Consider the following 22157-nt stretch of genomic DNA (forward strand, 5'->3'; position numbering starts at 1 on the left):
GTGAGAGAAGCAAGAAAAGGAAAGGAAAAAAAAAAAAAAAAAAAAGAGAAGAGCGAGGGAGGGCTGATTTAAAAGAGACTGTGCTATAGGTTACATCTTCTGGGCATGAAATTATTGTCCCGCTCTGAAGATGGGCTGGGATAGGACGAGGACTGCGCTGACCAGAGATTCACTCCTCCGTACTGGGCGAGCACCACTAGGAGCAGAATGATGGGCCTGGGGCTTGCCGCAATGGGGACAAGCGGGGGACTGGCGCCGTTTGGCATGACTGGGGCACTCGCCAGGAGCAAATGGGAGGCCCCGATCCGCTTGTGGCTTAGCGCGCCTCGTGGGCGGCAGCTTGGCGTCCATGCCATTGATCTTACAGAGGATGCAGTGCATCTTGGAATTCTGCGCTAGAGCAGCCGAGCGGTGTCTGATCGGCCTCCTATTACTCGTCAATACGGTACCGGTACCGCGTACCTCCGGCACTACTGATTGAAAAGGTAAAATTTCCCTGGAGGGCCGGTTACCACCAGGATACTGGACACGCATGCCCTTTTCGTGCTTCTTATCAATTGGAGCAAGTATACTAAACCCCACAAGTGAGTGAGTTGCAAGTCTCGAGTCAACGTGTCTTATCAGCGTTATCTCGCAGATGGCGAATTTCGTTGCAAAATCCAGCTTCTTATCGCTGCTCGCAGCTCAGATATCGCGCATTGAATGCAGCCTCGTATTCAGGTTCGCTTCGTGGTAGCATCTTTTTTGCTTTTTCATTCTTATCCCCTCTTTTTTTTACCCTCCCTTTTCTTTCTTTCTTTCTTTTTTTTTTTTTTTTTCTGTGCTCTATGAGGGTTCATACTTGTGTTAGCTGCGCGAAGCCACCGAAGCCACCGATGACATCGGTGGCTCTGTGGCTCGGCGCCCGCCTTCGAGTCACGAGATTCGATCAATGCTGCTCTCGTGTTAGGGACCTTAGGGGCCTTTTCAGCCACCCAACACGAACAGGATCATGAACGATGCATTGGACGCGAACCAACGGCTCTCCACCCTCGACAGACCAATCTCTCCGCCCCTAACCCGTCCCCTCACTCGTACGGGCAACGACTCGCTATCCGCCCTCGAAGCGGGGAAAGAGGAGGTCGAGGACCCCTTGAAGCGAATCTCCGCACATCTCCGCAAATTCACCCCAGACCGAGCCGCTGCGCCGCCCGTGCCCGGCAGATCGTGCCTGATCGCATTCGATGCCTGGAAATCGCTCTACACGCGAAACTGTCATGCATCAGGAAACCATTTTGTCATCCATCAACACGACCATCCCATTGCCGGCCCGCACTATGACCTTCGTCTGCAGTTCTCCGCTTCCAGCTCCGTCAGCTGGAGTGTCATGTATGGATTGCCCGGGGACCCCAATAGTCGGCGGCTGAATCGCAACGCGACCGAGACGAGGGTGCATGCTCTGTGGGTAGGTCAGGACGCTGACGGTATTGACCTTCCGACGGAATACTGATCGGCCGGTCCATCTCTAGAACCACCTCATCGAAACCGCGAGCGAGAAAACTGGGAGTATGATCATCTGGGATACTGGAGTGTATGAAGTCCTTCCTGACAGGACGAAAGTCTCGAATACTGGTCCGGAAACGGACGACAGTGACCAAGATCCTGAGACGCATTCCGGGTCAGGGCTAGACGGCTCGGCGCTGCCAGAAAACGAGAAACTGCGAAACGCATTCCAAAACGTACCCTTCCATTTCCTCAACTCCAAGTTCTCATACCGAGAGAATAGTGTAACTAACAGTTCCTCAGAGCAAGATTCATCTCCGTCTCCACGGCACCCGCCTCCCCAAGAACTATACCATCTTCCTCCGCCGGGACAAAACCGACTTCCGCCCTGCACCGACGGCAGCCTCTCTCTTACAGAAGCCTAGGAAACGAAGACGGAGACGCGTCGCAAAGGCAGAGCCGAGGAGCACGTCGAGCTCCGAATCCGATACAGAGACAGCCGGCCCGGTAGATACACAAAGTCCAGGGTCGGGCAAACGGGGGAGACGAACAGACACCGGCACCGAAGGCGAACACGAACACTCCGATGCCGAAGGAGGCGATACCGATGTCGACTTTCAGATCAGATTGAACAACGCGTACCCAGGGGCGGTTAACGACATCGGATCCATTCATCAACGGCGATGGTTCATCATGCTTGATCGGGCGGGGAGCGGGTTTGTTCCGGAGAAGGTCTCTCATACGAAGACAGATTTTCAGGGCAAGAGGTGGATTCGCGGGATCGATAAGCAGACTGGAGCAAGGACGGGCTTTGACCCGTTCTATGTTCGAGGGCCTGAGGTAGAGAGGAGCGTTGTCACCGGTCGGCGAGGGCCGGATGTCGTCCGCGACGAAGGCGTACAGGGATTCGTACCGCGGAAGGGGTGGACTCCTGTTCTTATGTGACTGTCTATCCCTTATTGGTCGTCACGCATACTGTTCTCGCTTTACTGTAATATATAATCCTCACGTAAGTCATGACCGCCCGTTTGTTCTCCCACGTAGGACGAACATGCTGTTTGCTATGTAAATTTATTCCAGCTATCCCTTTCTCAGGCATGATGCTTTCGAACAAACAAACGCCTATGGCATTATGTCGGACTTCCTTCGTATACTGTATTAACACTTGATGGTATATGCCGTTGCTCGGCATCTCAGTCGGTTTCGGTCAAGGCGGGGACCCTTTTAGTCCATTTACGCCCCATACATCTCGTCAAGATCTTTGGATTTCCTCAAGACGGTATGATAGGGGCTCTGTATGATGGAGCTGGTCAGTAGATTGAAGTTAGGTGCGTGATATGCAGCGTAGCAGCCCCGCGCCAGCGATCGCCCCGCATCCTTATCTGCCTGGCAATATGACCACAGCTACTTGACAGCTTCCACTCCTCTATTTTGAAGGGGCATCGCAAGGCAAAAACTCGACAGCGCAGAGTGGTATCTAGAGCCAGAAATTATGCCAATCGATCTCACATGCTACCCTCCTCTGGGCAAGGTAACCTGTCTTGAGTCTGATAAGGTATGTTTCCCGCACCAGCTGGCTCAGCGCTGATTGAAACAGATCAGATTCACCATCCTGATAGAACCAGCATCCCAAGGACAATATGAGATCCAAATTTGGCATAATATAGGCCTCTCTGAGTGGGCAGCGCTTCCGCTCTCGGAGTATCCGGCCGCTCTCCCGGCTTTAAGCAGTCGACAGAACCCAGGCCATCGCGGTGTTTTTGCAGGCGAGATATCTTGTCCACAGGCAGGAGAGGGCAAGTTCACCGTTCGGTACCGTGAGGATTCCGGTGCAGAATGGCGATGGGCAAACAAGGAACGAGGCTATCAAGACGGCGAACTGGTTTTCGTCTCACGCGGGCTCTCGTCAGAAATCGCAGCATCTTCTGCCCAAGATTTCGCGAATTATTTCGACGACCTGTCCCCAGATATTCAGGTCGAAGTCAGGAAGAGCGAGGCACCTGGCGCCGCGTTGTGGAACATATCCGGTCTAGTCGAGGAAGCTAGGGATGGTCACCCGGGGATCCTTCGTCTGCCGCTCGGCATACCTTCCTCCATGTCAAGATTCTTTGCCCTTGCCCGCGTGGAAACCTCGTGGCTGGGTCCGAGACAGGGGAAGGACAAACTTAACTTCACAGAGGATGCTATCTTATTCTCCTTCCTCCGGACGGACGGAGTACATGTTGTGCTCTTGGGTGTCACTGTAGACGACCTTCTTACAGTTCTCGGGTCCGGCCCAGCAGGCGAGGTGGTCATCAAGTCGCAGAATGATAATGCTACGCCGTCTCGATTCCAGGTCCTGGCTGCTGCTGCTGCCGATTTCGAGGTCGCCACGAGTGCCTTGATATATGAAGCAAGGAAACTTGTCCGTCCGTATGAAAATACAGCCCAGGATGGCCTTCGAACAGAATGGCTCTCGGAATGGTACGACGGTCTGGCGTACTGCACCTGGAATGGACTTGGACAGGACCTGTCTGAAGAAAAAATCGTCTCAGCCCTGGATGACCTAAAAACCGCCGGTATCAGAATAAGAACCCTTATTATTGACGACAACTGGCAATCACTCGACAATGAAGGAGCAGATTCATGGCACCGTGGCTGGACCCAGTTTGAAGCAAACTCCAAAGCATTCCCAAATGGTCTTGCGAAGGCAGTCTCCACAATACGGGAGCAACATAGAAATATTGAGTATATCGTGGTATGGCATGCGCTGTTCGGCTACTGGGGCGGCATTTCCCCGGAAGGATCCCTCGCAGCAATTTACAAAACAAGAGAGGTAGCACTCAATAGCACGACAAGGCCGTCCATGCTAACAATCGATCCTTCCGATATCCAACGTTTCTACAATGACTTCTACGCTTTCCTCTCCAGATCCGGAATATCAGGCGTCAAAACAGACGCGCAGTCATTCATTGATTTACTCGCCGACCCCGAGGACAGAAGATCCTACGCAAACACCTACCAAGATGCCTGGACGATTTCATCGTTGCGCCACTTCGGACCGAAAGCCATATCCTGCATGTCCCAGATCCCACAAACAATCTTCCATTCGCAGCTTCCCACGAACAAGCCGACGATCGTGGTTCGAAACTCAAACGACTTCTTTCCTGATCTCGACGACTCTCACACGTGGCATGTGTTTTGTAATGCCCACAACGCTCTCCTAACGCGCTACCTGAACGTCCTTCCGGACTGGGATATGTTCCAGACACTTCCCGAAAATGGGCCGGACTATGCATCCTTCCACGCTGCAGCGCGCTGTATCTCCGGCGGGCCAATCTACATCACTGACAAGCCAGGCCAGCATGATATACCACTCATCAAACAGATGACCGCGCCCACGATCCAGGGCACAACAATCACGCTACGCCCAGACATAGCGGCGCGTACGCTAGACATGTACCACGATATCAGGGAAGGCCATATTCTCTGCGTGGGGACATACCACGGCCGCGCAGGATCTGGGAGCGGTATTATAGGGGTTTTCAACGTCAGTAACAGAGTCGAGTCGGTGATTATCCCGGTTGCTGATTTTCCGGGTATATACGAAGATCAGGAAGAGACGGGGTATATTGTTCGTGCGCACAGAACAGGGAGAATTGCGGGGGAGCTCCATGCGTCATCGACAGTATCGGTTACATTGAATGAAAGGAGGTGGGAGGTGCTAACCGCATACCCCGTCAAAACAGTCACATTCAAAATAAACTCAAAAGACAAGGAGAACGAGAAAAGCATGCCTACCGCAGATGTTTCTGTCGACGTCGCGATCCTCGGCTTTCTCCGCAAGATGACCGGCGTTGCAGCCCTTGTCAGCTCAGACATCTATATTGAGGACACTGGGCGGTTGCGTGTGGATGTTGGGATCAAAGCCCTGGGTGTACTGGGGATATACTTCTCGTGCCTCCAAGAATGGGATATAGACGAGCATTTCATGGTACTTGTTTCGGGGAAGCCGGTGCCCAGGAAGACAGTTTGGAAGGAGGATGGAAGGGTCCTCGCCATTGATGTCGAGGAGGCGTGGCATGGGCTGGGACTTGAGGCAGGTTGGGGGAATGAGGTATGGATTTCAGTTCTGATGTGATGGGTAGATTAAGCAGCGGCTTCTCTTCCCGGCTCGACTGGATAGACTTCGGAACTGGCTTTGCTGGGCACTGGGTGCCTGGGAGTTGTATCCTGCGCGGCAGGCAGTAGCTCCTATCAAGCTTGGGCATAAAAGATCACTCAAAGATTCAGCCGCATTCAGCAACAGTGGGTATCGGTGCAACCTGAATTGGGCCCAACTAGCGCTAATCCTTACAGTGTGGGATAGTGAGTAAGGGCTTAGTCTGTCATCCATCTCACCAAATCAAGGGGGTTTCAGAGACAACGACAAAGCTGTCCAGATTAGTGACATTAGAACTTTGCCACTCTAACGGCCCAGTGCTGGTTAGGGACCTGGTTATGCACTGAAATTAGGATTACATTTTCGCTGGGATGCCCTTGACAGGCTCCACTATATCACTGTGTTACATTCATTCATACCCATAAATCGCCAGGACATAGGCCAAGTAACCGCAAGAAATAATGTATGACGTCTATCCTTCTACGGACTCTATGCATGGACCGCTGCCACAGGTCACTGGCGATTTACTCGATCTTGATAGTCACCTTACCAAAGTGGTTCTGTCCCCACTGTTGGAGAAGTCTTCAGTTAGCAGGTGCTCTCGAGCACAGCAGCTCAAATTGGAAGACATACCATGTATTCATAAGCCTCCTTCGTCTGCTCAAGCGTAAACACCTTCTCGTCCACAACAGGATGGATGTTGTTTGCCTCGATGGCGCTGACCATGTCGTTCATCAGCGCCTTGCTGCCGACGTACACGCCACGGACGGTGCAAATATGGGTCAGAGTTTCAAGGACGTGGGGGATCTTCTTCGGGTCCAATCCACCAACGAAGCCGATGATGCTGATCACACCCTCCAGCTTGATGGCCTTAAAGCTCTGCTCGAGTGTGCCCGAGCCTCCGACCTCAACGATGTGGTCGACACCAACGTTGTCCCGTGTGAGGGAGCGCGCGATCTCGCCCCAGTTAGGCTGGGTCTTGTAGTTGAGCACGTGGTCGGCGCCGAGTTCCTTCAGGCGCTTGGCCTTCTCGTCAGATGAAGTCGTCGCAATCACTGTTGCACCGGCTGCTTTGGCGAACTGAATTCGGTCAGTACCATACCGTGCGGTACCGGAGGAGCCAAGAGACAAACCTGCAGCGCAAAAACACTAACGCCGCCAGTTCCCTGCACAAGGACAGTCTGACCGGGCAGCAGCGGCTTCAGTCCGTACAGCGCATTCCAGCTTGTAAGGGCCGCACAAGTCAAGGTTGCCGCTTCAAGGTAGTTCAGGTTTCGCGGGGCGCGGACGACGCCGTTCTCGTTGAAGACACCGTACTGGCGCAGGGTGCCGTCAACGGCACCACCGAGACCGGAGGCAGCTCCCGCGGGATCAATGGGGCCGTACTGATGCTGCTGATTGAAGAGCGTGACCACTTTATCCCCTTTCTTAAATTGGGTGACCTTGGATCCGACTTCGACGACCTCGCCGGCACCATCTGAACCGGGGATAACGGGGAAATTGAGGGCAAAGGGATACTTTCTGTTGTGAACCAATCCATCAGCCTTGCTCCTTGACAGATTCTCAGGGGAAAAGAAACATACCCTTGGGGGATAACCAGATCACGGTAGTTGAGCGAGGCGCCGTGCAGCTTGACGAGAACGTCATTATCTCCAACAGCGGGGATTTCGCCTTCCTCGAACTTGAGCTCGTCGAAGCGGTTCTCCTTGCCCTTGACGGACCATTGCTTCTGGGTAGTGGGTGCCATTCTGAGCTTTCAATTGCTCGTCTTCGTTCGCTTTCTCGTTCTCCTTGAGAAACTTTGCGTTCGATGAAGTGGGACGGCTAAAGGGAACGGGATGCTGTATTTATAAGCTCCATTTGACGTAACCAGCTCGAGGTCCCCACTCGCAATCCACAGCAATTATTCAGCGAATCTGATAGAACTGTTTTGATCGCTAGCCGTTGGACTTTGGTTGATTTCGTGGGTCTTTATAGATATCAAAGCTATACTCCAATTGGTGTTATCAGATCCCTGCACAACGGCTATATCAAGGCCGTTAATACTACGCCTTGGCTGCATCCACCGACGTCATTAGTAGCCATTGTATAATATAATCTCGAAACACATCAACTTTTCTCCTTTTCTCCTGTTCTCCTTTTACTCTACTCATTTTCTCTCTCACCATTCTGAAAATACTAAGATTTCCATTTTGAAAGGACTCAAAATGTCCCTCAACACTGTGACCTCCGGCCTCGGCACCCCAGTGAGCCAAACCACAAACACTGTGCAGAACATCGGCGACCAGGCCACGAAACCAGTCACCAAGACAGTCAACGAGACAGCCAACGAGACAACTAAGCCAATCACCAAGACCGTCAACGACGCGACCTCTAGTCTCCCGGGTACATTCCCTAAAGATGAGCCGCCCACGAACCAGAAGAACAACGTCACGATCCCCTCCTTTAGCGACCTCTGGGCCTCCTTCATCGCCTGGATGAAGGGCCTTATCCCGCGGGGAGTAGACATCTTTGAAGCCGCCGTCCGCCGCTTTATCCTATGGCTGATCCCGCCTGAGCGGCAAGCGAAGCTGTACCAGGCGAGTATGGAGCACCCGATCGCTGCGACGTTCGTGACGTGCCAGCTGCTTTGCGTGGGGATCCCATTTATACTCTTCATTGCGGGAACATTACTCTTTGCCGCCGTTGCGCTACTGGTGTGGGTTGTGTTGTCGATTTTACTCCTCGGGCCACTTATGCTGGTGGCCAGTCTGATGGGGGTGTCACTCTGGGGTTGGGGCTGGTTTGTGTTTGGGCTGGTCAAATGGTTGGACCGGTTGCTCCTTGGGGGGATGATGGAGCGGTATTGGCAGGCACAGATTGCGCAGCAGAAGGCAGAGGAGGACCAGGAGAAAGAAACAGAAAAGACGGGAGAGGGAGAGGGAGAGGCTCAGAAGGAGACGAATGAGGAGAAGAGGGACGGCTAGGCTGTGTTCGGCCTTGATTCTGCTGAACCGCCGTCAATTGATATGTGATTTGTATCGAGTATGGAGAGAAATTGACCTCATCCAGCCCTACGCAGCGGTATTTTAATCTCTTTCTCAAAGAAAACCCTTGTTATATTGCAATCTGTTCTAAATACTTAGTGGTGCTGGGTACGCTCATAGAGCTGGATTGAGAGACCAAGGTCTTTATTGACTCGGCGATTAAACTCCCGGCAGTCATCACAGACTCTATAGGAAGGCGCGGTAATCAGTATGGTAGCCCGCTTCAAGGCGTTCGTTGGTGCCTTATCTGACAGGCGGTTGAGGCGCTCATGTATCTTCCAGTTGTCCTCGCACTTCTGTATTTCTTTTTCTTTTTTCAAGAGCTGCACGACTTCCCGCTGGCCTTTGAGGGTGACAAGCTTTCGGTCGATGGTTGCAACTTTCTCTTTCAGCTGTTTGACCAATCCCTCGTCGTACTCATCCCCAAGCAAACGGTCGTCCTTGTCAAAAAGCTGTAAGTCAAGCTCTTTCTTATCCTTCCGCAATTGGTAAAACTTGCGTACGTCGGGATATCTATCCACCATGGCACTGATTTCATGCTCTAGGTGCTCAATCTTATTGTAGAATTGCGGATTCTGGGTCCTATCTTCCTGCAGGAAAACATGTCGGTCAATGAAATAAGCAATCAGCTGTTTTTCTGTGTGTGACGCGTAGAACCTCCCGGGTTGACCCTGGTCATAGAGATCATCAACAAGCAGTTGTTATGGCCCACAATCTTAAATAATTTCATCACCCTCTCTGTTAAATACTTGCCTTCAGCATGAGCCAGCCGCTCATGGAAACTTTGGGAGGAAAATGCCCGTCTCTTTCCAATACAGCAACAGTTTTTCGTGACCTCGGCATGGAGTAATAGGAAATCGACAAATCATCAGAAGACCTTCGAAAGAAATTTCCGTCCAGCTCGAACATTCTGGCATGATGATCTGCTCCACACCCAGACTGCCCTCCCTCAAGAGTCCGCGCAATTTCTCGTCGGTCTGCGTCTCGATTGACGACATCCTCCTTGTAGAGGGGTTCTTGCGAGGAATCACCCAATGCTCCGCCTGCGGCTGCGTGCCTCTCCTTGCAATTCTGACGGGTTGGTAGAGCAAGGTCGAAAGCTCTTTCTTCTTGTTCCTGTCACGCAGGGTTTTATTAGCTCCATGAGAAAGGAGTATTTTTACCGTCTCAAGCCTCCCCCAGAGAGCGGCTTCCATGAGCGCTGTTCTTCCGTTATAGTTGCTTGCATTCACTTCAGCGCCATTCTCTAAGAGGAGAGAGACCATGGCTGGAGTTCGCTCCCTCGAGGCCGTAATGAGGCATGTATCCCCGTTTGTGTCCTTCCCGTGGAGGAAAATCGGCTTGTCAGGTGATGTTTCCAGGTAATGCTTTACCCGCTCTACGTTGCCCATGCAGCAGTCTGAGGTAGCGTGCAAGATACGCCGCTGCGTAAACGGCTCTTGACCTTCCATTTGTATGGTGATCTCCTCCGTGGAATGGTCAAAGGATACCTCCTTCGTATCTGTCAGGGCCAAGTTGGAGAGTAAACTGGTCAAAGATGCCTCATCATCGGATTCCTCCTTTTCGTCGTCTCGTAAGTCCGAAAGAGTTCGAATATTGACAAAGCGAGCTTTCGGTTTATCAATCTCATATTCCACAGGAAAGCTACACTCATATGGAGGTCTCGTGGTAGCGAATGCACAATGCGGTACACGTGAGGTACGTGGATAGTCCCTGGAGACAACCGTCGATGCATTGCTGCTGGAAATCAAGCCGTGGCGATGAAGTTCCTCACAGTAAGGACATCGAACGCAGAATTGCTTGTCAGTCCACCAGACTACCTCAGCGAGCGGTTGGGTTCGAACGGGGGACATCTCTTTTCTGTTGTTATAACCTAGTATCCCGTTCTCTAGCAGGGTGCAGATAGGGGGGATTCAGCAATTTTAAGTGTTCCAGGAGATTCAGTTTTTACGTGATTCAAATTGAGGACAATTGGCCAGGAATGTCCCATAGCAGGGGCAAGGCTGGCCTCCGCGGCCGAATCCGCCACTGGTAAGTTAGCTGTGGCGCTGTTTCAAAGCATAAAGCGCGGCAACGCATGGAAATTCACTAGCTGAAGAACGAAAAGGCGAAAGAGTGACAGGCCAATAGTTAGTTATCGCGGACAAGGCTGCCATGGTACGTAGCTGATTTTAGCCTCTCGCGGCCAGCGCTCCTCAAAGTAGGTTCCCAGGCATGGCACAGCAGATATCCCTGAAGAGAGCATCAGCCTGCTATATCAAAAAGAAATATGAATGAGTAAGTCACTCTGGCTAATTCCGCAGGCTTACTTTACGTAAACGGCATCAACCAACCCAGCTCCCTAATCGCATCCATCCAAATAGTCCTATTTTCACTCTTTTCGTCACGCGCACACTCCAGACCCAAATCCCTCCGCTTCCAGATCGCCTTCACAGCAGCCATGGTGGACGGAACATTACTGACAGGTTTATTAGCATTTAAGACCGAGAACCACTCCAGAATTTGGATGCGCCCTTCCTCCAGAACCACGCAACTAGCTATGAAGAGTGCCCACATCGGGTAAGGAAGGAATCCAAGCAGGGATCCTTGCGCTTTGTGTATCTGTGCGAGAGTCGAGAGCAGAGTGGGGAGGTAGGTGTTTTGAATGATGTCACTCTCGTGTGAACAGTTGGCAAGGACGTGGTAAAGGTAGATCCAGGTGGCGGATTGGAAGGCTGACGCGAGGAGAGTCATAATGTGCGGATCTTCTTTGTCGGTCATCGAATGCGCGATACATCTCTCAAGGTAGCTGAGTCGATGGACGAGGTTAACAATTTCATGAGCCATGGCTGTGGCGTTAGTATGCCGTCTTCGAGATAGCCTGGTTATGCAGGAGATAATATCTAGTAGTTCTGGAGATAGACCCATGCAAGGGTCTGTTTTCGTTGATCCGAAACTTGTAAGGAAAGGAAAGATGGCGCGGACTTCGGTCGACCACTCGAGGCTGTTGAGGTATCTATGTTCGTTGCTGCACCTTGTGTGTGTCGTTGTACCTAGAAACGTCCCCTTTTCTAGGAAGAAGCTATACACCAGCTCCAGAACTTCTTGACTGAAGACATTCCTGCAAGCAATACCACTAGAATTGGTATAGAACTTGATGATCATCAGTGCACCGTTCATATGGTACGTCCACTCCTTGATACTCCCGCTTGCTATCTCCAAGAGGCAATGAAACACGACAAGCAGCAGGAGAGCATCTCGCTCGCACTTAGTCCGACCTAGAGAGACTGCTTTGGCTTGCGAATCCTGGGTAACCATGTCGTAGAGAAATTTCAGTGACTGGCATTTGCGGGTGAGAATTATCTGATCGTATCGAGAGACGTCTTGGCTTGCACATTGGTTTCGGAGGATATGCGCTGCCCATGCAATAGCCAATTGGAGCAGTCCTTCCGATTGAAAGCACAGTGGGAGGACGACTGAGCGCCAGGGGTTTTCATGGTCGACTAAAGATCGCCGGATTGTGCAGGTGTGGGCGACTAATATATGGTCAGCGGATCGATAGTTTGGAAGTAACGGGGGCGATGAACAATAGTCAAAGAGGAACCAGTCAACCTTTGCCCGAAAAGGACACTGTGATATAGAGAAGGGTGTTACGATTGATGCAGTGACCGAGCCGTCTACCTCTGTCCCACGGCTATGACACTGGTGTTGGACTGAACCCTCATATATGCAGCGAACATCATCGGATGTAGTGTTGAGCCAGTGGCGAGCGGCATGTGGCGCAGAAGGGAGTAAGTAATGCGTTCTGCCAGATGGATTCCTCGTCCCTCTCCCAAACGAGATGCCCATCGAAATTGCTTCATGCTCCCATAGAAGACGGATGCCATAGTGACAGGGCAGTCCGCGCTTGAGACACCCACTGCAAGACGGCTTCTTCTCTGAATTCACTTCTCAGTAGCTGCCCTGCTTAAGTCATGTTGGCTGATTACCATCGCATCGTCGCCGTCGCTCTGAGAAGAAGTAATGTTAGAACCTGCAAGCACGGTATAGGCTAACACTAAACACGATACATACTCTTGCAACTCCAGCAACCTAATCTCGTGCGTCGAATACTTGACTTTGGAGGTCCCATTACGAAGCGATACTTAGGAGAGAGAAGAGTATAGTGGGGATCTGGGAATCTGAGAGGTATATGGAGAAGTCACGAGTCAGGACTGGCACAGGATACACTAGTTCTATTACACCAAGCCTTCTACCCGATTGGAGAAGCCAGCGCAGGTATTGATAAAGATAAGGCTAACTACACGTTCGCTCATAGAGAACTCTTAACTGGGCCCCACCCAGGCATATCATTCAAATCCTCTGGCTTTTCCGGATGAGGATTTGTAGTGTAATCCGAAAGCTCAAGGCCAGGCCTCCACCTCCACTTCTTCGCGATTTCCGGGTCCAGCGTCCCCTCCATCATCTCTACAATGTACTTTCCGAGCACAGGGAGGAACTTAAATCCATGCGCGGAGCCGCCTATTGCGATGTCGAGGTTCTTGTGCCGCGGATGGGGTGTGATCAGAAAGTGGTAGTCGGCCATGTCCCCGTCCCTAGAATGATCAAAGTCAGTGCTTGAATATAGCTCGACGATTAGAGCTGACGAACCAGCAAATTCGAGTTTCAACCCATTCCCGATGAGCGAGCTTAGGCACGCACGTCTCCATCCACTTACGCAGCCGAGCTTCAACTACGGCAGGTATCCCATCCTTGGGGTTGTCGGAACGGTATCGGGGAAGCGATATTCCATTGAGGGATTTGGCGTAGTTGGTAACGAAATGGACTGCACCAATCTTCATGATCCTATCCTCCTGGGGCGGGAAAAGGATGCCTAGTATTTATGTTAGCGCATTTTCTAATACACCGCCGTAGTTGACGTGCCTCCTTCCAAATGATCAAGAATAGGCATGTCCTTATACTCCTCGACCTCATCTGGCGTAAGTTGAATATGGCCCACCACATGACCCTTCGCCACAATCTGATTCTCCAGGTCCAACAAACTCCCGGCGGCGGCACCAGCAGCCAGGATAATCTTACTGCCAAAATAAGCTGTGCCATCGGCACATTCCACGCCAACACAGATTTGATTCTCGTCGTAAAGTAGTTGCTTTGCATACCCGGCACTGCCAGAAACATACCTCACCCCGGCATCTACAGCCTTCTGAGCCATTCTAACTATTCCCTCGCGTGCATTCACCCAAGCAGCGTTCGGAGACCAGAACGACTTCCAACCTTCAAAGTCTCCGTTCATGATCGGCCATTTCTCATGGATTTCTTCCGTAGACACGAGCTTGGGAGGTTCAACTCCTAGCGCCTTTGCACATCTCATTGAAGCCTCCACAAACGGCGTCGAGCGGTCCGTCGCCCCAATGATCCAACCGCTGGGATGGTATAGTCCCGCAAAAAGGCCGTTTGGATCGCGCCAGATGTCTCTGGCGTCGCTGGCTAACTTGGTGTATAGGGGCTCAGGGTATTCGGTCCGGACGACTTTGTTGATGTCGTTGCCGGCGGCCTCAGAGGAGGGGACGGGAAAGCGATCGAGAACAGTAACATTGGTGTAGCCTTTTGTCGAGAGGTGGTACGCGGTACTTGTACCAAAAGTTCCGCCTCCAATCACGATTATCGGCTGAGTGAGCTGCGAGAGGACCATGGTGTATTGAACTATGAGAAAACAAAGATCCAGGCTGCTATCTCCTTTTTGGTCTTTATATTCTCTTCATTAAAATCAGCAAACGAAGGCTATACCTCATGGCAGGTCGACGCGCCAGCTAATGATATAGATTCAGCAAAAGTGGTTAGAACATTACCCCAACCCGTGGTGATAGGGCTAATCCACCAATAATTCTGTTCAGATAGAGTTAGATCTGCAAGAGTTGGAGTAACAATATTCAGCGGCGCTCCGACCTGCCTCTATTTTGCCATTATCTTGGCTGGTGTCGGATAACACTCTAGCGCTGTACCAATGGTGATATCAATAGTTTCATATCGAGTGGATGTTGCTATCCTGCGCAAATATAAGGACACCGGCGGTGCCACCTCGAAGTCAGTGGTGTAGTCGACTCCATCCCATCGGCAAGATGTTGCAGTCCAAGGAAACTAAAGCGGGCCTGACTAATTCCGAGTCTCACATTGATGCAGACAGTGACGAAGGGCAGATAGTTGAGGTGCAGAACGAATCGGGCTTCCACCGGAACTTTACTCCTCGACAAATCCACGTATGTCTTGGTCTACCTTTCCACAGAGTACTGCTCTAACGCACTCATAGGTGATCTCCCTCGGAGGCCAGATCGGGGCCGGACTGTTTATTTCAACTGGCAAAAATCTTTCCAATGGCGGGCCTGCGTCACTCTTTTTGGGATTTGCATTGATATGCACATGCGTTTGGGCGGTGCTCAACACCGTCTCCGAAATGACGATTGCGTTCCCTACGAGTGGAAACTTCGTCGAGTATGCGGATCGCTTCGTTGACCCAGCCATGTCCTTTGCGGGTGGTTTTTCGATGTGGATTGGCTGGACAGCCGTTATCGCATCCGAGGCCACGTTCTTTTCTGTTCTTTGCAACTACTGGGCGCAAAATTCTGTCCATGAAGCTGTGTGGTTGACAATATTCCTTGTGCTCATGTTTATCATATTCAGTCTGCCAAACGTCGTCTTCGGTTGGTTTGAATATGGGACCGCGATCCTCAAAATCATTGTCCTGTTCATTTTCATTATTGTCGGCATTGCCCTCGTCTTTGGCGCTGGTCCAAATGGAACGGTCCACCACGGCGATAATTGGCAAGACGGGAAAGCCTTCCTGAATGGATTCAAGGGCTTTGGAAATAGCGTCCTGCTCGCAATCCTCGCGATCGGCGACAACACTTTCACCGGCTTCCTGGCCGGAGAATCCAAGTCCCCGCGCTTTTCCGTAGCTCACGCTGTCTTTCTAATCCCCATCCGAGTCTCTGTATTCTATCTGGTCTCGGTGGCGTTGATCTGTATCCTGATATCCCCTTTCAATGAAAACTTACTCGGTGGCAGCGGCATTGCTGCCTCTCCTTTTGTCATCGCAATCAACCAGGCAGGAATCAAGGGTCTTCCGGACTTTCTCAACCTGGCCATAATCTTTGCCGTCGCATCCATTGCCGCAGAGAGTTTCTTTATTGCCTCGCGGATCCTTCAATCGATGGCCCATAAGGGTCTGATTTCGCCATGGATGTCAAAGGTCGATTCCCGCGGGCGACCCCGTATCGCCTTGGGAATCACGGGCTCTCTCTGCATAATCCTCACATATATCAATCTCAGCGCCGAGGGTATAACTGTCTTCAACTGGCTGTCGCAAATCGCCAGCACAGGGTACTTCATGGTGTGGCTTGTTATTTCAATCACATCGTTCCGGTTCCGCGCGGCCCTCAAGGCCCAGAACGATCCTCTATTCAGTCAGATCTATGCTTGGAGGTGCGCTCTTTGGCCGTTGCCTCCGATATGGCTTCTTACTTGCTGTTGCTTCTTCATCGGGACTTCGTTCTATCTTGCCCTGTACCCTATTGTAAGCCCGGCCGCCCCTCTTTTAAACCGAAGCTAATCCATCCATCAGGGATCGGAGACACCATCCGCGGAGTATTTCTTTCAGTATATGTTCGGCATAATCTTAATCATTTTCACTGCAGTTGGCTACAAGCTGATATACCGCACGAAGTTCCGTGATCCCCGGACGGCCGATCTGCAGACGGGACGAAGGCCTCTAGGTGTCGAGGAGATCAAGGAACTCGACGATTATAAGAATATGCCCCCCTGGAGGAAATTCGTTTCCTTCGTGCAATTATGGTAGTTTTTCCTTGAACCAGATACCCAGCTGAGAACGAGCGACGTATACAAGGAGCGATCTGGAGCCACTCCAGCCACAGTACAATGTAAGGTTGTGACTAGCGTGGGTAGATCAACGGCCTGTTGCATTAGCTTCTCTTGTCTTGTATATCGTGGCTTTTCATCTCAGACAGTTGTACGTGGATTGCCAGTCTCGCATCCCAACCCGGTCATTGCCCTGGATAGACACTCAATGCCATCAACTGCATGATCAACCAGCCTTTCCTCATATCGGGCTGTGGGGAGATCCAGGTAATATCGGACTCCGACGCTATGGGGTTGGCCACTGGGCCCGCTCTCCGATCTGGTCTTGGACTGAACGCCAACCGAATGCACGAACGAGCCTTTCTTGGTGTGACATTGTCATGTAGACGTCGTGCCCTGTGACTCTGCTGTCAGCTTCAGGTGCAGGAATCCCGGTCAAGTGGTAAGCAGCGAGATCGTCGCCGGACTAATTGCAGGCTCCGGTGATAGCAACTTCACGGGTTCAATCCAGAACTCGCAGGACCGCTTCTGCACTAGAACCGATACAGTTAGTCCTGCTTTCGGGAGACGATGCCGTTGAGAGAGCGACAGGAACGATGGACAATCGAATACGAGCACGACTGACTAAAAGGAGATACCTTGTCCATGATTGGTGGTTGCTCTGTAAGTTACGGACAGTGACCCCAGATTACCAAAATTACGAGTGATAGGACAGCCGCTTTCTTCTTTTGGCTGAGGCGCTGCGAGCTGACGAGCCTCCAATTTCTCCCTCCAGGCGGACTCTCCTTGAGTGGCCCTTTGCAGCTTCTTCTACACGCTCTCTCGTCCGTCTCGGCGTCATTCTTCAGCTCTGCGCTGTCCTGCTCCCTTCATTCCGTCTGACCGCCAGCCTGTCATGGTCGCTGCCCGATCACATTAATACCCCTGTCTTCTGCACTCATTTGTAGCTTCCAACCGCTCGAACCTCGTACGACCCCGTCCCTCTTTAATCGAGCCGTATACACTCCAGCACAGCTTCCGACATGACCTCACTGTTACCTGTCCGCCCTCACTCAGTCCGGCCAACTGCCCCCGTAACTATCAGCGACGACCACGAAAGCTCCGACGCTTCGACTCTCCCTTCTCCTTCCACCACAACCAGCTCCAGGAGCTTCTCCAACCCGTCGACGACGCCAGATCAGAAGAGAATCAAGATGCAGCGGAAACAATCGTCTCCATTGGCTCCGGCCTTTATGGTGTCCGCTCCTGGAAAGGTCATTGTGTACGGCGAGCATGCCGTCGTGCACGGCAAGGCCGCAATGGCCGCAGCCATCTCTCTCCGCTCATATCTCCTTGTCACCACTCTCAGCAAGTCGCAGCGCACGATCACCCTGAATTTCCGCGATACAAACTTGAATCACACTTGGGATATCGATCAATTGCCCTGGGACCTTTTCCACCACCCTTCAAAGAAGAAGTATTACTACGACCTCGTCACCACTCTTGATCAGGAGCTCTACGATGCGATTCAGCCCCACGTCGAAGATATCTCCCCAGACGCCCCCGAGGAGATGCGCAAAATCCACAAGCGATCCGCGAGCGCGTTTCTCTACCTTTTCCTTTCACTAGGCTCTCCACAGAGCGCGGGCGCCATCTACACCCTGCGATCTACAATTCCGATCGGTGCTGGTTTAGGGAGCAGTGCGAGTGTCTGCGTATGCATGAGCGCTGCGCTACTTGTCCAGATCCGAACCCTTGCCGGTCCTCACCCCGATCAACCCCCAGATGAAGCAGAGGTCCAGATTGAGCGGATCAATCGCTGGGCGTTTGTCGGTGAGATGTGCATTCACGGAAACCCCAGTGGGGTAGACAACACGGTGTCCGCGGGCGGAAAGGCCGTGATTTTCAGACGGGGAGACTATTCCAAGCCGCCCTCCGTCACCTCCCTACCCACCTTCCCCGAACTCCCACTGCTTCTTGTCGACACGCGACAGGGCCGCTCCACTGCCGTTGAAGTCGCTAAAGTGGGAGCTTTGCGAAAAGAATGGCCAGTGGTAACCGAATCGATCCTTGATGCGATTGACAATGTGACCGCATCCGCCGAGAAAGTTATCCGGGAACCTACCCCTGAGGGCTTGTCTGAGAATACTCTTCAACAATTAGGCACCCTGATCCGAATCAACCATGGCTTTCTTGTTTCTCTTGGCGTATCCCATCCACGACTAGAGCGAATCCGTGAGCTCGTGGATTACGCCGACATTGGCTGGACGAAGTTGACCGGCGCTGGCGGTGGTGGCTGCGCGATTACCTTGTTGCGTCCTGATTTAAATGATGATTCTCTCCGCCAACTAAAGAGTCAACTCCAGGACGAGAACTTTGGCATATACGAGACTACCCTTGGCGGTGACGGAGTGGGCGTGCTTTGGCCTGCCGTCCTCCGCAACGGGACCGACGAAGAAGGCGGCGAGGAGATTGACCAGCAAAAGTTCGAAAATGCCGTCGGCACCGAGGGTATTGAGCGTCTTGTTGGCGTTGGTGTCCAGGAGAAACGCGAGGGCTGGAAGTTCTGGAAGCGAGCTGTTGCCTGACGCTCCTTTTCACCCTAGCATTCTATCTCTGCTACAAAACTTGCCTATACTTCCCCATCCTCTTAACCTTTATACTACCATTTGCGCCCATATTATTTAATCTGCCCTAATCGCCTCTATCTACTCTTCTCTTCATGTATAGTTTGTAGCCTCATGGCACCGTGTGCATACTCTTTCTTTCGCCTTGTTCTTTTTTCTTCCTTTTTTTTGCCTAGTCTTTTCATTTGCATTCGGATGCGGTGTTCTATCGGTTCTAGCATATAATGTATGGTACGTTGATTTGAGGGAGTGCGGGAGTACTCTGTCTGACTTCCATGGATGTCCGTCCTATTTCGTATACTACAGCCAATGATAACTTGCCATACTGCAATAACCCGCGAAATCCTCGTGCCATAGTGAGAAAATAATCTGCGATTTGCTGTTTCACAACGTACATTCAATAATAATATCATTTCATGTCATGTCCTTCGTCAAGATGTGCCAACAGGTAGGCTCAAGCAGGGTAAAATACAAGTCATAAAAACCCTGAATTATATACACCGATCATTCCCGGAGACCAAAACGCCATTATCAACTCCGCTAGACAATCCAACCGAACGCAGACCCAGTATACCCCATCAATTACTCCTCGCCTACCCCATCGTTGTCTCCCACCCCTTCTCAATCATAACATCCATCCAATAGACATCTTTATCGCCCGCATCCATTCGCCGCCAAACCTCATTAACCAGGTCAAGACAAACAGTAATCGGTTTCGGCGGCAACACATACTGAAGCGATGTGAGGCGTCCAAGAATAAACCTTCTCGTCCTTGAGACCTCGAGGGCATGCGAGGAAACGCAGGGGCCATTTCCATTGCCTGAGAGGGCGAGAGGGTCGGAGGGAGATGGAGGGAGACGGAGCTCGCTGCTGGAGGCGACTAGGAGGAGGGGCTGTAAGCAGCGGGTACGGGATTCGAGAGGTATGGATTTTAGGCGGGAGAGAGTTGTCAGGGCGAATTCGGTGAGCCAGGAGTCGTAGTAGGTAGGTGAGGATTGGTCTGGGTCTGGCTGTGGGCTAGGCGACGGTTGTGTGTAGGCTTCATTGAGCCAAGGGTGAAATGGGTCTTGTGGTGCTGAAGTTGTGGGGTGGGATTGCTGTGTGGGTGAATGGTGGTGCTGCTGTTGAACGGGAAGTCGCCGCTGCAGGAGATCGGGAAATGCGCGGTAGAGTTGTAGTAGGCCTGTGCAGCGGTAAACTTCGGCCATGGTAAGGAGATGCCAGACCGGGGTTTCGTCGTCCCCTGGACTGACAATTTCCGCTTCTGTGGGATGAGCGAGGGATAGGAGCCGTTCTTCGAGTTCGCGGGCTTTTTCGAGAGCCACCTGAGCGTTGACGATGTCGGCTTGAGATGTGAACCTTCGTGTTCGAATCCGTTTGCGCTCTGCTCTCACAAGTCGGCCTGCCTCCTGGACGGTAAACTGGGTGTCGCGCGCGATGCCTGTCCAGGGATGGGGTACGCGCTGCAAGACGAGGGAATCGGCTGTGCTGGAAGGCGTTTTGGGCGCTGGTAGGACGGCCGCGTCGTCAGCGACGAAAGAAAGGAGCATCTCCCAATACACTAGAGCTTCTTCGAAGAACTGGTAGTTGTTACCGCGGTTCGTTGGGTTCGTTGCTCTGGCCAGGGCAGCATTGTCCAGATGTCGTCGTAAATGGTTGAAGTAAGGAATGCCGAGATCTTTCGGGTCATGCCAGCTGGCGGTTTGTCCGAGCATAAGCAGAGCAAGCAGGGATTTGTCATCCATGGTTGTCTCTTTGCTGATTATCTCAATGGCCTCGTTGCGCATCTTCTTTCCCATTGGACCGAATTGCGGGAAATCGTTAACGAGGGTAGCGGCAGCCATGCTCTGCATTGTGCGACACATGGCCAAGGAGGATCCCCAAAGACGAGAGACGGTAGAACGGAAAGGGTTCATCTGACTGTCATAGCTAGAGAATAGAGCAGCGACCTCTTTGAAATAATACTCAATTAGAGTCCATGACGGATTGTTCAAGGGCTGCGGGATTGATGTGAGATCCCGCGGGGCCGGCCGAGAAGGCACGCCAGACGGCGGGGGGTAATGACGGACAATGTTCGAAGGGTCGAAGCCTGGGAAGTCCCGGGGCTGGCTCTGGAGCGCAGGAGCGGCTAACGAGAAGAAAGCCCAAGGGTCCGAGCCCAAACTTGCTGGCGAGGCGAATTCCATTGCCGAGGCATTAGGTGCCTGGTCTCCAGATACCGCTGAATTAGGCGAGGCAGGACATAGATCGGTCAGCTCTGGTAAAGGTCCAGGCTGCTGTAAATCCCAGAGGTCATCTAGACCGTTGGCATCGTCGTCAACGAGGCCATCTAAGTCGGGAAGCTTGCAGTCATCCGGGGGCAGGGGAGACCGTTCCGAGTCGAGACAGTTCTCTGAGTGAGATTGGGGCAATTGATCTGCCTCTCTAGGAGATAAAAATTCGGGTACAAACTGGATCTGGTCATTATCCGTGGCTGCCTCCAGGCCACCATCTCCAGCAGATGCCTGATTAGAAACCCAGCGCAGCGTCTTGACGTATCCAGGACACCTCACGCCCAGACGAACACAGCGGTTGCAGTAAGGCTTCTCTTCCCCACATTTCACCTAATGAGAATGAGTTAGTCTCAAACTAAGGTCTAGGAAGCTGAAGGACGAACTCGCTTGCTCTTACACCGGGCACAACCGTTGCGGGACTTCTTGACGCGACGCATCCTTATCTCTGGGAAAAAGTAGCCAAATGGGGAATTGAGATGAAGAAGGGAGAAGCACGCACCTTAACAAGGGGGGAAGCGGCAAAGAAAGAGGAGAAATTGGAGAGAGGTGATCTCCAAGCTTGGCTAAGCTGCCAGGAGCGAAATGTCGGGAAGCGATCCCTATCGCAATTGTGGGGTCGACAACTGGCATTGGCAGATAAGGCTGAGGTCGAATTACGATAAGTGCCGTCGAACTCGACCTGATAATCCGCCGGGATTGATCGGTCAGGGTCGAGACTCGGATTCGGCGAGACGATGAGGCTGGGTTATCATTACTAGGCTGTTATCATTACTAGGCT

At 52.0% G+C, this 22157-nt stretch overlaps 9 protein-coding genes across 9 annotated transcripts; 5 read left to right on the forward strand and 4 right to left on the reverse strand.

The window, feature by feature from the left end:
• Positions 1-818: 818 nt before the first annotated feature.
• BDW70DRAFT_126915 (uncharacterized protein) lies at positions 819-2463 on the forward strand. The gene is made up of 3 exons (XM_073735171.1): positions 819-1444; positions 1509-1718; positions 1786-2463. The coding sequence occupies exons 1-3, from the start codon at positions 992-994 to the stop codon at positions 2425-2427; spliced, it is 1305 nt and encodes a 434-aa protein (XP_073600730.1). The 5' UTR covers positions 819-991; the 3' UTR covers positions 2428-2463.
• Positions 2464-2974: 511 nt separating this feature from the next.
• Positions 2975-5837, forward strand: BDW70DRAFT_155577 (putative raffinose synthase protein Sip1; the record flags this gene model as incomplete). Its single annotated transcript, XM_073740056.1, has 4 exons — positions 2975-3037; positions 3080-5578; positions 5610-5769; positions 5821-5837. 4 exons carry the CDS (start codon positions 2975-2977, stop codon positions 5835-5837), a joined length of 2739 nt encoding a protein of 912 aa, XP_073600731.1.
• A 310-nt stretch (positions 5838-6147) lies between these two features.
• On the reverse strand, positions 6148-7370 carry BDW70DRAFT_167642 (zinc-dependent alcohol dehydrogenase family protein; the record flags this gene model as incomplete). The annotated part of the gene is made up of 4 exons (XM_073742287.1): positions 6148-6192; positions 6257-6703; positions 6757-7144; positions 7207-7370. The coding sequence occupies 4 exons, from the start codon at positions 7368-7370 to the stop codon at positions 6148-6150; spliced, it is 1044 nt and encodes a 347-aa protein (XP_073600732.1).
• Positions 7371-7743: 373 nt separating this feature from the next.
• On the forward strand, positions 7744-8693 carry BDW70DRAFT_126920 (seipin co-factor family protein). The gene has a single exon (XM_073735172.1). The coding sequence runs from the start codon at positions 7831-7833 to the stop codon at positions 8587-8589; it is 759 nt and encodes a 252-aa protein (XP_073600733.1). The 5' UTR covers positions 7744-7830; the 3' UTR covers positions 8590-8693.
• Positions 8694-8744: 51 nt separating this feature from the next.
• On the reverse strand, positions 8745-10502 carry BDW70DRAFT_146860 (ankyrin repeat domain-containing protein; the record flags this gene model as incomplete). Its single annotated transcript, XM_073738637.1, has 2 exons — positions 8745-9306; positions 9433-10502. 2 exons carry the CDS (start codon positions 10500-10502, stop codon positions 8745-8747), a joined length of 1632 nt encoding a protein of 543 aa, XP_073600734.1.
• A 2389-nt stretch (positions 10503-12891) lies between these two features.
• On the reverse strand, positions 12892-14592 carry BDW70DRAFT_39458 (NAD(P)/FAD-dependent oxidoreductase). Its single transcript, XM_073743917.1, has 3 exons — positions 13552-14592; positions 13279-13501; positions 12892-13223 (listed from the first exon to the last, which is right to left on the reverse strand). The coding sequence occupies exons 1-3, from the start codon at positions 14318-14320 to the stop codon at positions 12941-12943; spliced, it is 1275 nt and encodes a 424-aa protein (XP_073600735.1). The 5' UTR covers positions 14321-14592; the 3' UTR covers positions 12892-12940.
• Positions 14593-14747: 155 nt separating this feature from the next.
• Positions 14748-16480, forward strand: BDW70DRAFT_167643 (amino acid permease/ SLC12A domain-containing protein; the record flags this gene model as incomplete). The annotated part of the gene is made up of 3 exons (XM_073742288.1): positions 14748-14885; positions 14936-16198; positions 16247-16480. 3 exons carry the CDS (start codon positions 14748-14750, stop codon positions 16478-16480), a joined length of 1635 nt encoding a protein of 544 aa, XP_073600736.1.
• Positions 16481-17215: 735 nt separating this feature from the next.
• erg12 (mevalonate kinase) lies at positions 17216-19494 on the forward strand. Its single transcript, XM_073735173.1, has one exon. The coding sequence runs from the start codon at positions 17523-17525 to the stop codon at positions 19065-19067; it is 1545 nt and encodes a 514-aa protein (XP_073600737.1). The 5' UTR covers positions 17216-17522; the 3' UTR covers positions 19068-19494.
• BDW70DRAFT_126930 (uncharacterized protein) lies at positions 19489-22119 on the reverse strand. Its single transcript, XM_073735174.1, has 3 exons — positions 21879-22119; positions 21763-21824; positions 19489-21709 (listed from the first exon to the last, which is right to left on the reverse strand). The coding sequence occupies exons 2-3, from the start codon at positions 21814-21816 to the stop codon at positions 19700-19702; spliced, it is 2064 nt and encodes a 687-aa protein (XP_073600738.1). The 5' UTR covers positions 21817-21824; positions 21879-22119; the 3' UTR covers positions 19489-19699.
• Between the last annotated feature and the right edge of the window lie 38 nt (positions 22120-22157).

The sequence above is a fragment of the Aspergillus foveolatus genome (genome assembly GCF_047715535.1).
Source record: "Aspergillus foveolatus strain CBS 279.81 unplaced genomic scaffold BDW70scaffold_2, whole genome shotgun sequence".
Taxonomy (NCBI): Eukaryota; Fungi; Ascomycota; class Eurotiomycetes; order Eurotiales; family Aspergillaceae; genus Aspergillus; species Aspergillus foveolatus.